General features: G+C 38.9%; 1 protein-coding gene across 14 annotated transcripts in view; it reads right to left on the bottom strand.

The window, feature by feature from the left end:
* The window catches only part of DYRK4 (dual specificity tyrosine phosphorylation regulated kinase 4), a 73,730-nt gene that overhangs the window by 11,160 nt on the left and 46,462 nt on the right, over positions 1-16,108 (bottom strand). For all 14 annotated transcript variants that reach the window (XM_007503750.3, XM_056799142.1, XM_056799136.1 and 11 more), the window contains 7 exons: positions 15,329-15,492; positions 14,684-14,820; positions 10,594-10,734; positions 8,721-8,859; positions 7,973-8,054; positions 1,211-1,383; positions 634-694 (listed from right to left, as the gene is read on the bottom strand). In XM_007503750.3, the coding sequence (XP_007503812.1) occupies positions 634-694; positions 1,211-1,383; positions 7,973-8,054; positions 8,721-8,859; positions 10,594-10,734; positions 14,684-14,820; positions 15,329-15,492 (897 nt within the window). The remainder of the gene's footprint in view (positions 1-633; positions 695-1,210; positions 1,384-7,972; positions 8,055-8,720; positions 8,860-10,593; positions 10,735-14,683; positions 14,821-15,328; positions 15,493-16,108) is intronic.

The raw sequence follows: 16,108 nt of genomic DNA, 5'->3' as shown, positions 1-16,108 counted from the left end.
CAGCTCCACCTATCAGGTAACCCCTTCCCTCCCCATAAGGTCCCACTTTCACTCTGATTTGAAATCATTCCAAAGAAAAATATTCAGTGTGGTTTTGCTTTTTAGAGTAGGAATCCAAAGGATCAGTTAACTTTTACAAGAGTTAGAATATGGATTGTGAGTTCAAAGGCAGGGACTATGTATGACTTTAATTTGTCTTTGTATCTCCCTTCCCCCCAATGGCTCACACAGTAGATTACATTTTCTTTGGTCCAGACCCATGATTTCCTCAATGAAGATGCTCTGCAAATTTTAGTGTTGGGGCAACTAGGTGGCTCAGTGGATAGGGGGCCAAGTTTAAAGAAGAGAGATCCTCAGTTCAAATCTGGCCTTAGATACTTCCTAACACATGATTCTGGCCAAGTCACTTAACCTTTATTGCCCAGTCCTCACCACTCTTCTGCCTTGGAACCAATACTTAGTATCAATTCTAAGACAGAAGGCAAGTTTAAAAAAATGTTTAGTCAATGTTGCCTTATATATAATGGGTACCTAATAAGTTTCTTTTGAATGAATAGAAAGCTTCCTAAAGATCCTTAATATCTTACATCATCAATGGATGCCCTGAAAAGGAGAGTGAACATAGGTACTTACCAAAGAATGTTTGCCTCCTGGAGGCAGTCTGAATTAAGTAGATTGGTGGTAGACCCAGCACCTTCAACAGACAATACAAAGTAGATTCACCCTTATTGGGGTTACCAAGAATAAAGTCAAGAACACAAAAATCAGCACTTACAAATTGTTCTGAAGAGATGCTAACCCCCAGCTCCAGAGAGGTGCATGGAGATGAAGCAGCTTAAAGGACCACTTACCTACATGTCTTTGCATGCAAAGTGTACTTTGGTGTACTTCAGTATACTTGGGTTCCTCATCCTGACATTCCCCCATTCCCAAAGATGTCAGGAGAGGTTCAATGACTCAGATACCCCAAGGAGTGACGACTAAGTGATCTCTTATTTCAAGGTTTTTGGGCCAATGGGTCAGCATCAGGGCCAAAAAAGCTTTAGAGGGAACTTGATTTCTTGGTCCAGGTTTCATCCTAACCTATCTCCTCAAGACCTTGAGCAGAAGGAAATACCCCAGCCCTTGATGTTGGGACAAAAGTGTTCAGTCTAAGTTTGCCTTTGTATGGTGGATGGTAAGCCCAACCCCCTGGGTTCTCATGCCTCACCTCCATAATGCAGGCCAGCTGTTCTACTTCATTCTCCCCAGCAAAAAGTGGGTAGCCAGTGTACAGCTCTGCCAGAATGCAGCCCAAACTCCACATGTCAATGGCGGTGTCATAGGGATGGCCCAGAATCACCTCCGGGGAACGGTAGAAACGACTCTGGATGTAAGTGTACACTATGGGGGGAAAGACATGAGCCTACTTGTGGGACTATTCTTAATCTTTTACCACGCCTTTCTTCAAGAAATCTTCCTTAGTGGGGTTGGTAGGTTGTAAGACTAATCCTCTTCTCCAAAATCTTTGGTGGTTGTTTACTTCTATTCTAGAGAACCATTTAAAATTTATAAGGGGAAGAAGAAGGGGAGGAAAAGAAGCAAAAGGAGGAAGAGGGAAAAGATAAAAAGAAAGAAATGAAGTGGAGTCAGATGACCATAGGGTCAGAGATTTAGAACTAAAAAGGAACCATAGATGTCCTCTAGTCCAACCCCCTCACTTTTCAAATAAGGACAGTTTTAGGTGGGATAGAGTGAATAGCATAGGATAAGAAGGCACAGATAGGTTGAAATCATCTCTCCCCTCTGATCTTTCCTACTTTAGTTAAAGGCAAGGTCATCCTTCCAGTCAAATAGGATGACAATCTCAGTGTCATCTTCAGCTCTTCACTCCTGCTTATCCCATATTTCCAAACAGTTAATTGACAAACCTTGTTTCTACCTCCTTCACATCTCTCACATCTGTCTTCTGCTTTCTACTAATACAGCCCATCACCGTTCTCCTGGACTACTGCAGTAGCCTCCTAATTGGGTTTCCTGCTCCAGTCTTTCCCCACTCTAATCCATCTTTCACAAAGCTGACAAAATGATTTTCTACTTTCTTACTCAATAAAGTTTAGTGGTTCCCTATTGAATCTATCAAATAATATTCCCTATTTATCTCCTTTTTAAAATGTCTATTTCTTTCCCAAGTTATACAATATACCTATTAGTACATCATAGATATCACAAATAAATAAATACATATTGAGGGTCGGTGCTCAAAATAGTTTATTGATACAGTATACCAATGCTATTAAATTGAAACAGAAATGTTCCCTGTGGTTACATGTTTACTTATAAAACTATGAATTAATATTATTTACATTGTAATGTATTTTATTAGTTGAACATTTTCCAGTTACATTTTAATCTGTTTTCAGTGGTACTGAGGAGCTATTCATACTGCTTGCCACCATAACCCTTAATGTATCACCTCTGGAACACATAATCAAAAATGTTTGCCAAGCTCACAAAGATTTGAAGTCTTCCTATGATCACGGGAGCCAAAACTTTTCTAGGAGAGAGAACATCTGGAGTCACACTCTAAAACACTAAGGTCCTTAATTCTAATCTATCACAAAGTCAGAAAAAAATAATTTAGCAAGTTTTTTATTGATTAATTTCTGCCAAGAGTATCCCACAGTAGTCTCCCTTTCACTTGGGTCTCCAATACTAGTTATCTTGTTTCAGTCTCATTTGTATAAAATTCAAGTAGCATATCCATATCTGCTCCTAAAACTTCACCCTTACTTCTCCCAGTTCTGCTCCAAAACCTCTTTCACCCAGACTAATATCCTTTATGAAGTCTTCTTCATATTCCTACCTTGGTTATTATCCTTAGATCAAGTCAGAGTATGTACCTCTCCAATTTCCATTCATTGTTACTAGTTCTTCGCACTGAAATCCATAGATCATAAAAAGTCTAATCCCTATCCTTTCAACTACTTGAAAATTGCTCTTATGTTCTTCTCTAAGTCTTCTCTTCTCCATTCTAAAGATTCTTAATTCCTTTAGTTAGTTGATTGAACGTGATATGACAAGTTCTTGAAACTCGACACCATCTTGGTTTCCTCTAAACAGTCTCCAGATTATCAATGCCCTTCCTAAAATGAAGTGCTACTTATGAAAAAGAATACTATCCATATCCAGAGAAAGAACTGTGGGAACAGAAATGCAGAAGAAAAACACATGATCAATCACATGGTTCAATGGGGAAATGATTAGGGTTTTGATATTAAAGGATCACTTTACTACAAATATGATTAACATGGAAATGGGTTTTGAACAATGAAACATGTATAACCCAGTGGAATTGCTTGTCATCTCCAGGAGAAAGGAGGGAAGGAGTTAGGGGGAAATCATGAATCGTGTAACCATGGGAAAATATTCTAAACAAAATTTTAAAAATAAAATAGAATAAAATGCAGTGCTCAGATTTCTATAATATCATGAATTTGTCTATAACAGGTTTGTCACTTCCCTAGTCGATTACCCATGAGAAGGCAGTATAACCAAGAAGCAGAATGGATAGTAGATAGAGGCATGGTTAGAATGGATGGAATGGAATAAGAAAGACCTGGGTTCAAATATCACCTCGGATATTTAAGTTCTGAGTCTGTGGGCAAGTTGATATTATTTTTTTCAACCTCAATTTCCTCATTTGTAAAATGGGGATAATAACTGTGGTATTTACCTCACAGGGAAATTGGGAGGTGAAAATGAAATAATGTATCTAAAAAACTTCATAAGCCTTAATGTTAATTATTAGTAGTGCTAGATACTATGCCTTTTTTAAAGTACTCAGAGACTGCATTAGCTTTTTAAATGTCATACTTATATTGCTGTGATACAATCAACATGAATTCTACTAGGCCCCCCAGATGTTTTTCAGAAGAATTACTATTACCTAACCATATATCCATTATCTTGAGGTTGCAAAATTCATTTTTTGAATACAAATCTAAAACTTTACATTTATCTCTATTAAATTTCACTTTACTAGATTTGGTTCAACATTCTTGCCTGCCAAGATTATTTTGGATCCTGATTGCCATTCAACATCATTCCCAGATTTGTATGATATGCAATTTGATTTAAAAAAAAAAAACATGTTATTGGTGATTTCTTCAAGTCATTGAAAAAAATGTTAGTGACACAGCATTGAGCACAGATTCCTTGGCATTCCACATGAAACCTCCTTTGACATTAAAAGCTGAGATGTATCTTATCCTAAGTGCCTCATCCATGGATCCAGAAATTCAAATATATATGAAAGCATCTAGTTGTACTCTTTTCTAGTCACACCTCTTTATCTTTTATATAGGAATAGCATAAGAGTCTCTGTTCAATGCTGTGCAAAATTTAGATAAACTATACCTTACAGCAGTCCTATGATCTATCAGCCTAGTAGTCCTGTCAAAAAAGGAAATATGATTAGTCTGGGACAATCTATTCATAATGAAGCCATGCTGGCATGATCAGTGCTTTCTTGAAAAATATTTTTATTGATGCCATTTGTTTTTACACCACCGTCATTTCCCACATGTGCAGACAAATTCTCCTCCTTCATGACAAAGAAAACCATCTGACACACAAAAAACCTGTCGAATAATGTAAACAGCATTTCATCATAGTAGTCCCCTAGCTCTCTTCCAGGACTAGATGACAGGCTTTTCCCTACTCTTTAGGACTTTCATTTATTTTTCCATTACTCAGAGTTCAAGCCATCTTTTCATTTACATCATTATAGTCATTGTGTCGGGTAGGGGATGGAGGAGAGAACTGGCCAATGTGAGACCAACTTGTTCTGACTGTTGGTAATCCACATGGAGGTTTGAGTGAGCCTGCTTCTAAAAATGTGGGATGGAGGGATCCTTCAGCCCTTCCTTTCTTTTCCTGATTTGGAGTATATACAGGTCTATTTAATGACTATCTCTTGTTGGTTTCCTACCAGCTTTCAGTGTGGTAATGAAAAGCCTTTGAATTGCTGAGTTGAAACTAAGCATGCATACAAACAAGTAACCTGAACACGTGAATTGTCTTTTCCTTAGTGGCTTTTGAGTGAGAAAGAAGAGGAAATGCTAGAGGGCTCTGGATGGAGAGAAGAGGTAGCAGTAGTAGCCATAGCAGGTTCTGTCATAACTCTCTCTCCATCCAGGCTGCCACATGACCATAAACTAATGATGCCAACAGTTTGTCTTAGTTGTATTTTATTCTTTCCTAATCTTAGGTGGATGAATCTCAGAGATGGAATAGGCCAGGTTTCAAAGGCTGGAGTCTAGTGGTAGCCCTAGCAGCCAAGTTTGCTAAGGAGTCAGCCCTGAGGAGCAACCTGCTTAGTCCAGCACAGAAGTGAATTGAACCAGCAGCTGAAACACTGACATCATGTCCCTCTAGCAAGGGAGCAACTGGTTCATCAACTCTACCACATCCAGAAGTAAACTTGGTGGAGGTCTTGAACTTATTCTAGAGATGGCACTTTGGGTGGATTTCCCCCAGAGACTAAGCTTGTATGTAGAGTGGGAAGTGCTGCTTTGGTGTGCAGGGGTAAATTTTTTTACTACTATCCTTGTGATCCCTTCTCAGGAAATATTACTTCATAAAAACCAATCAATGTTAATTGGTTAATTGATAATGATGTTATACTGGGGACATATTAACTGGTTGAATGATATTGGAAGGAACACACTGGTTGAAAGATTAAGTCTTACAGTATTAAAATGAAATTCCCCTATCCCCCCCCACCCCCAGGTTTGCCCACTGAAACTCTAGGAGGAGAAGTAAAAGCCATGTCGGGTTAGAAATTCTAAGATCACTGCTTATTTCGGAGGAAACAATTCCAGTTGAGTGATAAATCCAGAAGCCACATTGCAAAGGAGTGAGAGGAAAGGAGATAGAAAGAGCAAGTACAGAGAGCTTTTTCCAGAGGGAGAGAGAGAAGATATTGTTTGAGAAGATGATAGGGACCAGTAGAAGGTTGTTTACAGGTGGTGGAGACTTCATCATGTTTGAAAACAGTAGAAAAGAAAAGAAATCAGTTATTTGGAGAAGGTGAAGATTCAAAAGAAAAGGAGTGATTGAGGATGCACTCTGCTAGAGAAGATAGAAGAAGATGGGACTACACAAAGGTATAGGTTGGCCTTGAAAAGGAGAAGGGCCACCTCTTTGTCAGGGACTGGGGGAAAAGGAGGTGGAACCCAGAGCTGGTTAACCAGCACCCTCTGCTGGCCAACACACACACACACACACACACACACACACACAACACACACACACACACACACACACACACACACACACATCCCCTTCTCCTCCCCTTCACCAATTAACCTAGAGAAAGAGGAGCACCATCTGTGCCCAACAGAATCTGTCTTGGGTCCACTGCCCACCCACCCCTGCACAAACATAAAGACCTAGTTGAAATCCAGTTATTAGCTTTGTACCTTTCTTTTCACATCTAAGATGGTGGTGATAACACTTGTTCTGTTGGGAGGAAAAGCACTTTATAAATCATAAAGCCCAGTATAAATATGTGAGAAACAGCAATTAGTACTAATGCCATAAACATTAGTTTGGTAGGCATATACTATTCATTCTAGACCCCTAAAGTTCCTAGAGAAAAGATCTCAACTAATAATAAGAAATGACAACAATAGCTAGCATTTATATAGCACTTTAAAGCTTAAAAAATGTCTCATTCATGTGATCTCATCTGATCCTCGTAGCAATCCTGTGAGATAGATACTATTATTATCCCCATTTTACAGATGAGGAAACTCAGGTTGAAGGTTCATTAACTTTGCCCAGGGTCACACAGTTACTAAGCATCTAAGATTTGGCTCAGACATTCTCAAGTCCGAGACCAGAGTTTTATCTACTAAGTCCCTGTCTCACTCTTAAGAGCTTAAGCAAAGCTGTTCTGGTCGATAGGCTATTCATGAGCACATTGGTGGTACCCTTCCATCCTCACCCTGAGAAAAGGACAGGACATTCAGAAGTGAGACAGCTATATCCTGCTAGATGTCTCCTTTTCTTTTCTTTTTTTTTTAAACCATACCAAACCAAACCAAACCAATACTGTGTATTGGCTCCAAGGCAGAAGAGTGGTAAGGGCTAGGCAATGGGGGTTAAGTGACTTGCCCAGGGTCACACAGCTAGGATGTGTCTGAGGCCAAATTTGAACCCAGGACCTCCCGTCTCTAGGCCTGGCTCTCAATTAGATGTCTCCTTTTCACCCAGTTCTGTAGAGTCCAGTACACTGGGCACGATGCAGAGGCCCATTAGTAATTCTGCTAAGAGTTCTGCTAGCCAAAGCTTACTCCACCTTCTCTCTAAATGAGATTGAGTGTCTGAATTACTTTGTCTAATTTTGCAATAAATGTATCCTATATCATAAATAACGCTAATTAGATGAGTTCAATATATTTTCCTTTCTGTGCCTCCCTATCCCTGCCAAGCTCACCAGTAGCTATGTGGCCAATCTGAGGGATAATATCAAATGTGAGGTATCTTATTGTTATCGTTATTTGCTGAATCAATGACAGTTCTTTAGCAGTCAATCAGTATTTCCAAACCACTGCCTGGAGATAGAAAGATCACCGAGTTATCCGCTTCATTCTGCACCCTCGGTTCATCCCAACAGGTTCAATAATTCTCCCATCTGTTCACATTTCCTCAGAGATGGTCTCCTTTCTTCCCTAAACTTTTTGTCATTTCCCTACTCCTTTCCGACCCCTCTCCAAACATACTCTGTGTCTACCAGGAAGACATCCTGCCACCATGGGTCAGGAGAGGTTTTGACTGGGGCTGTTAGGATGGAAAGAAATACCCAAAAGCCAGTGGTTTACACAGATATGTGTTAAGACACAGAGCAAAGAAAGAAACAGGGAAACAGGGAAAGAAACAAGGAAAATGAAGGAATCTCAATGAGGAAACTAGTAAAGAATCTCACCTCTTTGATGTTCATAGCAGCTTGAGCCAAAGTCAATAACTTTAACTGATACTTGGCCCCTTTGGTATAGAACAATGTTCTCCTAGAGTAGAAATGAAATACATGTAACATTTCAGTAATATTCTCCTCAATAGGAAAACTTTCTGTCTTATTTTCCACATAGCCAAATCCTATCCATCTTTCAGGATAGCTCTCCAATTCATCTTTTACAACAGGCCTTCCATGGCTACTCCAGACCACCATTCTCTGAACACCTATTGCATAAACCATTTATATGACCCTTAGAACCTACCATCCTTATATCGTTACCTAACTGTGTTGTGTATATATGTGTGTTTGTCAACAACAGAACAAAGACAGTGGAAAATGTTGGTTCTAAATGGTTAAAGTTTAAACATTCGCCCCTTCTTTATGTCATCAGTAAGCCCAAAAATGGAACTACTCTCTCTTGCTGTTCACCAACATTCACATGTCCACACATTGGTGGAAAATAACATTTTAACAGTCAAAAACACACTAGTCAGTAGTTTTACTCAACCCTTTTGGGGCAGCATATTTAATGAGGAATTTGAGGGTTTGGGTAGTTTATTACATGAAAACAAACTATATGAAGAAAAAGATTTTTAAAAAATGAGCAATTGGCTTCCAGCCTCAATTGCCACCATAGTTCCAAAGTCAGATAGATGTCTGTTCAAATTTAGGGGTGAATGGTCAGGAAAAAAAGGGTTTGTGGAAAAAAGGTACTCACTGGCTTCAGATCACAGTGAATGATTTTCTCTACATGCAGCATTTGCAAACACTTCAGAACTGAGACTGTGAAGCGCCGAATTACAGTCAGGCTGAAACCCTGAAAGCTGTTATTCTTCATCAACTCATATAAATTAATCCTGAGGAAGAGGGGAAAACACAGTTTAAGTCAGAAAAAATGTAGACAGGACTTACAGGATTAAATTTTTTTTACTCTACTTTGTTTTCACCTCACCTTAATGCCCAATTATATGTCTTCCCCAAAGAGTTGTCCCTTTTAATTTTTTAAAATTCAAACTTTATCTTAGTAAGTATTGATTCCAAGGCAGAAGAGTGGTAAGGGGTAGGCAATTAGATTTAAGTGCCTTCCCCAGAAGATGAGTCCAAACCTCACATCTCTAGGCTTGGTTCTCAGTCCATTGAGCCACCTACTTATCCCTTAAAAAAAAAAAAAGTAAGAATGTGGTCCTTAAAAATCTAGGATCTAATCTCAAAAAAGGAGCAAACAAGGAAGTGGTAAAACAACTGTGAAGGATCCAGCTATGGGAGCTCATTTCTTCATGAGGTACATCATCAATCCCTTGAAAGATCAGAAAGGCAAGAAGATTGAATGAAAAATGGTAGATCATGTCTCATAATGACCTTTAAAAGTCAGGAGGGACAGTCAAGGAGGAATTCAGCTCCTGACAGGACAAGCAAAAGCATGGAGATAGGGAAAGGGTGCTGTAGAAAGTTACATGGGACTGAGAGAGTAGAAGAGAAGCCAAAGGAAACTGCCACAAAGAAAGGGTAAAGTTTCTTGGGTTCAGTGGCAATATATCAGAACAAAAGTTATGTTGCTGACCCCCTTCTCTCAATAAGTAACCCAGGAAGGTAATCCCATTTCTCTTTTCCCTTCTAGATTTCCTTCATGAAAATTGAAAACTTTTTCTCTAGGTATAGAAGTTGAGGGGCTGGAGAAGAGCAGGAAGAGAAAATTTGTTTATCTTTCCCCATTTTAAATGTTCACTTTGTCTTTATGAACAGTACTAGCCACTAACAAGCAGGTTATACTTACTAGAAACATAGTTCAGAGAGAGCAACTGAGCTGGGAAACATCCTCAGAAAAGTGACAGAGATAGACCTTACACAGAGTCAGAAGTGTTGTCTGGGGCTAGAAGTTCCAGAAGATAATGAGAATTCCACATCCTTTGATACCAATTCCCAGAGTGAAGAAACTGCTTAATACTGGGAAATCCCATCTGGACAAGGAGTCAATAGTTGGGGGAGGGTCAGATATGAGCAACAGATTAATACTGATCACCAAATCAACCCTTTCAATACTGCTAATAAAAGAAAAGTATCAAAGAAGCAATTCAGCCAAACCAACACATCAACAAAGTCTGATAGTATATGCAATGCTTCAAAGATATTGGACAACTTGAATGAAAACCAAAGAGGTTTGCTAACTTGTCCAGGTTCACACAAGTAGTAAATAATGGAGCTGGGATTTGAACTTAGCCCTTTGATGCTAAATCAAGTTTTATTTCCATTACACTGAACCTCTTATTTCTAAAATATGTGTATCCACTGAGCCAGGCCTGAAGACTAGAGGTCCTGAATTAAAATCTGGCCAGAGATCCTTTCTAGTTGTATGACCTTGGGCAAGTCACTTAACTCCCATTGTCTAGTCCTTACCTCTCTCTTCTGCCTTAGAACCAAAATAGATTATTGAGTCTAAGATGGAAAGTAAGGGTTTTAAAAAAAATTTACCTTGAAAAAAGATCAGAGAGATATTTTAACATAACTCAGAGTCAGCTCTAACTTTAATCCCTCCTTCTTTAGGTTAAGCCCATCTCCAACCAAGAAAAAAGGAAACAGAAAAGACAGCTTACCCCAGAAGTTCAAAGGTAATGCAGAGGTGATTCCGGAAATAAAAGAATTCCTTCATATGAACCACATTGTATGTGTTATCTTTATCTTTCTTTCGGAGGGCTTCTAGGATCTTTAACTCTACAAGGGCTTGATGGTGAAATCTGAAGTATATGGAAAGGGAAGATGGGAAAAGTTTTTTGAGTCATGTTAGAAAAGCATGCTTAATAAAATCTATCTAAATTAACAGAGGGTTCCTCAGTCCTTTCCCACCAATCACAACCCTAATCCTTTGGGATATTCAGAGAGCAATGGCAGCCTACCCTTCAAAGTCCATCATAAGAGTACTCTGGCTTGCCCTCAACTCCCTATTCTCCTTTCTCCCAGGCAACTAACTCCCTATGCATCCAGGAACACCTGACTAAATGACTCTACATCTGCTCATTTTCTTCCCAAACACATCTTCAGTCTTGTACCCAGAAGGATTTTTCGCCAGCCTGCCAGTTTCTCTCTCTCTCCCAATTTTCAAACAACTCCAGAAATCCTATCTCCACGTAGTCTTCCCAGATTGATTGGAAGAGGGTCAATGACATCTCTTTGCCCCTCACCTCACCTTAATAGTGGTAAGTTCTACCACTATTGGAAAGAACACTAGACTGAGAGTCAGGTATACTGAGTTCTAACCCTGGCTTTATGGCAAACTTGTTGCATAATTTTGGACAAGTCATTTGCCCTCTCTGGGACTTGAGTTCCTTATCTGTAAAAAAGAAAAGTTAGAGGTTAGACTAGATGATCCTAAAGTCTGTGCCTCCTAGCTCTAACACTCCATAATTCTAACTAAAATAATTCTAACTATAATGAGTTTCATTATAATGACTTCCTTATGAAAGAAATCTAGTGGAATTTTTTTCCAATTCCTATCCATCCTTGGCCTCCCTAGAACATGACATTTTTGATACCTTTCTTCTTGAAACTTTCTTCCCTTTTGGCTTCCATGACACTGCTCTCATTCTCTCTTCCTAACTCCCCATTTATTCCTTGTGGTGTCTCCTTGACTGGATATTCATTCTCCTTCCTGTCCCTTAAATAAGGGTGTTGATCCTTGAAACCATCAATGTCTCCACCTCCAAACTCTCCCCAGAACTCCAAATGCAAATTTCCAATGGCATTTTAGACATCATCACCTGAGTGTGCTACCAAGACTTTACATTTACTATGTCTAAAACTGAGCTCTTTATATTACCCAGTAAACATAGCCTTACACCTTCTGTATTTCTCTTAGCATGATCACTATTCTTCCAGTCACCTAGCCTAGAAGAACCTTAGGGTGATTCTTTACCCTTCATATCCAGCCAATATTATCAAATCAGTTGGACCTATAAAATTTCTTTCACTTCCATCTCTTCCTCCATACTTCCCCTCCCATGATTACAAATTCGTCCTTTCATCACCTCTTTAAACACCTCCCTAACTCATCTCTCTGCCTAGAGTCTCTCCCCTTTTAATCCATCCTTCACACTGATATCCCAGAAACTTTCCTAATATGCCATTCTCATTATGAATATTTCTTAATATGCCCATTCTAAGAATGGTTATCAGAAAAAACCTAGAGCCATTTAATTTGCTTATTGATTATAGCATTCAAAAAACTATCATAATATGAATTCAGCTATCATTTCCAGTCTTCTCACACGATCCTCCTTTACATGTACTATTCCAGGCAATAAAGCTACCATCTTCTGGTACAGTGGAAAGAATTCTTGATCTAGAGTCATAGGACTTGAGTTCAATTTTTATCTTTGCCATTTACATTTTTTTTTCACAAATATTCAGCAATCTTTATTTCATCTTAGACATAAAAGGTTTTTTAGGATCCTTGACCCTCCAGTTCTGAGGCTGCTATATCTGGTTCTACTTCATTGTAAATATTTTCAGCCATTTGCCATATCTGCATAATGTTATCTTCAGAAACTGAACATATTACCCAAGGCTCATGGGGTTCCAATGTGGCTTTGTACAAGTTACAGGATCTCATTTTCTCCTTTTTCAAATGAGGTTGAAACAGATCTCCAAGTTTTCTTCTAGCTCTCTTTGATCGTGTAATTCTTGTGCCTTTGCTTAACTATCCCTTCAGTGAATATAATATTCATGCACTCCATCTCCAGTCTCCAGTCTCCATTCTTTGAAGTCTTTTCATTCAAAGAATATTTTAAGTATCATCTCTTCCATGAAGACTCCCTGTATTCTCTGGGTAAAAGTGTTCTTTCCTGCCTTACGTTTCTTATAGTACTGTATCTGGGCCTCTCCTTTACACTTATTTCATTCTCTTTTATTTTAAGCTGAATTGTTTTTGCATGTCTTTCTCACTAATTAGAAAGCTCCATAAGGTTTAACAACCTTTTGAATTATCAATGGAAAATCCTAATCCTCCATTCATATTCTTGGCTCCTCTTCATCTTCCTCTATGAGCCTCCATATTTCAACAGGGCACAAAAATTGGCTCATAGGTTTATGCTTTAGAATATTCTTGGAGATTTCCCTGTAGCTGCAACCCTTACCAGGGTTTCCATCCCTGCTCTTCCCCAGGGTCCTATTATGACAAATGTCAGAACTCAACTCTGCTCAACCACCAGCAAATACAGAGGCTAGGAGAAGGAGAAAAGAATAAGGGAAAGGGATTGTGCTCATTTTTTCTCCAGTGGTCCCTAGGCTAGGAAATCTAAAGAGAGCAGAAACTCTACCTAGGATATCCATTCTACTTTCCATTAAATCTTCCAAAAGCAGTAGACTTTGACTCAAAACAGCCAGAAAACTAAATAGAAGAGGCAAAAAGGAAAGAAGCAAAAAACAATAATGGTAAAAAACATGTTCTCTATATAAGCAAAACATGGTGTTCTCAAAGACATGATATGTAGAGATAACTCAAAGATTACAAACCTCCTAGAAAAATATGACAAGTCAAAAAAACATGAAAAAAACATGGTGCAAGAAATAATAAAGGAAGAGGCAGCTAAGTGGCTCAGTGGATTGAGAGCCAGGCCCAGAGATGGGAGATCCTAAATTCAAATCTGGCCTCAGACACTGCCTAGCTGTATGAACCTAGGTAAGTCCCCCATTTCCTAGCTTTTACCTCTGGTTCTGACTTAGAACCAATACACAGTATTGATTTTAAGATGGTTGGTAGGGTTGTTTCTTTTTAATAATAGAGGAAAGCTGCTCAAAACTTCTGAATACAGAAAATAAAGCAACACTTATGAGAATTCACAGATTGGCTCCAGAAAAATGTCCCTTATATTTTCAATTCCAAGATATATAGTGACTAGATTTAACAATATGAATTACAAAAAAAAAATCTGCAAGTGACCAGAAGAAAGAACTTCAAAATAAAGGAAAGAAAATTAGAATAACCTGAGACCATTCTTCACCCATAAAAAAAATCTACAGAAGAGAATGGATAGTCCCAAAAGCAAAGGAGCTCAAGAAACAATCTAAAATGACATTCTGCAATCAGAACTTAATCATCAATTTCAATAGATGAACATTCAATAAAAGGGAAGTATTTGAAGTTTTCCGAGAGAGAGAGAGAGAGAGAGAGAGAGAGAGAGAGAGAGAGAGAGAGAGAGGAAGAGAGGAAACAGACAGAGATAGAGACCATGGTGGGGGGAAGAGAAAAGAAGGTGTGTGTGTGTGTGTGTGTGTGTGTGTGTGTGTGTGTGTGTGTGTGTAAAGAGAGAGAGAGAGAGAGAGAGAGAGAGAGAGAGAGAGAAGAAGGGAGGGAGGGAGTGGGAAGGAGGGAGGGAAGGAGAGAGAAGAGAGGGAGAAAGGAGAGAGGGAGAGAGGAAGGGAGAGAGAAGAGAAAAGGAAGGAGAGAGGGAGGGATGGAGGGAGAGATAATGGAGACAGACTGAATAAAATGGGGGAAAGGAGAAAGCAGGTGGTAGAGGGAAGAAGAGAAGTTAGGAGAAAGTTCAGGGGGACTTATGGGTAAAAGGAAGAAGAAAAATAGAGGCAAAGAAAGAAAAAAGGGAAGAGAAGGAAGATGATTCAGAGAGATGACCAAAATAAGTTTTGATGGTCATATCTCTGTGGTTAGGATGGTCTAGAGGGTAGTACCTCTTTTTGTTCCTGATGATTTTCAGTGCCACCAATTCATTCTTTTTGTGATCCAAACACTTGGCCACTTGCCCAAAGGATCCTTTGCCAATCATCTCCAGGACCTCATAACGGTAGGCAATGTGATCATGCAGGACCTGTTGAAGCCATACCATGGTTAAATGTAAAGGATCAAGGGTACTAGGCTTCCTCAGAGAAATTCCTGCTCTGAAGCTGTCAGGTAGACCTGGTAACTAAAACCCTAAACTCTTTCTTGGGTACCTATCCTATTATTCCTCCATGACCAGAGAGGCACCCAAAGAGATCATCCCAGTTCTTATTTTAATGAGCAAAACTAAGCAGCCTTGTTAACAACCCCACTACTGTCCAAAAAAAAAATAGTGGAACTACAGTATCCCACAAATGACACAAAGCAATATCCAGGCTCCTAGACAGGGTCCTGGTGTTTTGATTACTACTGCTAGCTCACATCTTTGGAAAACCTAAAAGGTACAGACTCTCCTACAGGCTATAAGGTAAATGTTACATCCTACTACGGAATTATCAATAGTCACCATAGGTCTCACCTCCTTCCTTCCCAAGCTGAACCTGTCCTTAACATTCATCCAAAAGACCCCTTCTACCTCTGCAAGGGACACCATTCACCTTAATATAGGAGCCATGCTCATCATCAAAGCTTGTCTTGCTGTGTTTTTCAGGAAGTACATCTAACTTCTGGGCCTCAAGCCCCAGGAACCATAATTCTGTGTAGCCCAGGACTTCATTTCGTTCATACACAGATAGTTGATTCTTAAAATGTTTTAGGGCTTCTGTGTACAAAACAAGGGCAGGAATTAACTTTATTGTTGACTTGAAAGGATGTTCCCACCAAACTTACCATCAACTAAGACCTGGTTAAAATAGAAAAAAATTCTTAATGTGTTCTTGATAGAGTATAAAACCAGTCAAATACTGCTTTAAAAATTTTTGTCTCCTTATTACCTCATATTCAGCACTCAATATCATCTCATATTAAGCTTAATAACTTTGTTCACATGGGTCATTATCTTTTGTTGTCTCATTCATACCTATAGAGTGAGTCTCTTTGCTGTTGGGGTTTTTTAAATTCCAGTATACTCTTTCCAATTCATCCCACTTACTTTCATCAGATCAATCATGAAAAACCCAGTACCAAAGTCATGGAATCATGTAGTTGGAAGATCATTTATTAGCTGAACAACTTAGTACTTGACATAAGTAATAAGTGAGGCAACATGTTTTATGGAAAAAGTATTGGAATGGGAATCAGAGAATGACTTCAAAACTGCCATTTGACAACGATAATAATAATAATAGTAGGCATTTGTATATCTCTTTAAGGTCTTCAAACTGCTTTACATACATATTAGTTCATTTGAACTTCATAATCCTGGGAGGCAGGTGCTA

The sequence above is a fragment of the Monodelphis domestica genome, chromosome 5 (genome assembly GCF_027887165.1).
Source record: "Monodelphis domestica isolate mMonDom1 chromosome 5, mMonDom1.pri, whole genome shotgun sequence".
Taxonomy (NCBI): Eukaryota; Metazoa; Chordata; class Mammalia; order Didelphimorphia; family Didelphidae; genus Monodelphis; species Monodelphis domestica.
The sequence above is the reverse complement of the archived record's forward strand: the minus strand, read 5'-3'. Positions and strand labels throughout refer to the sequence as shown.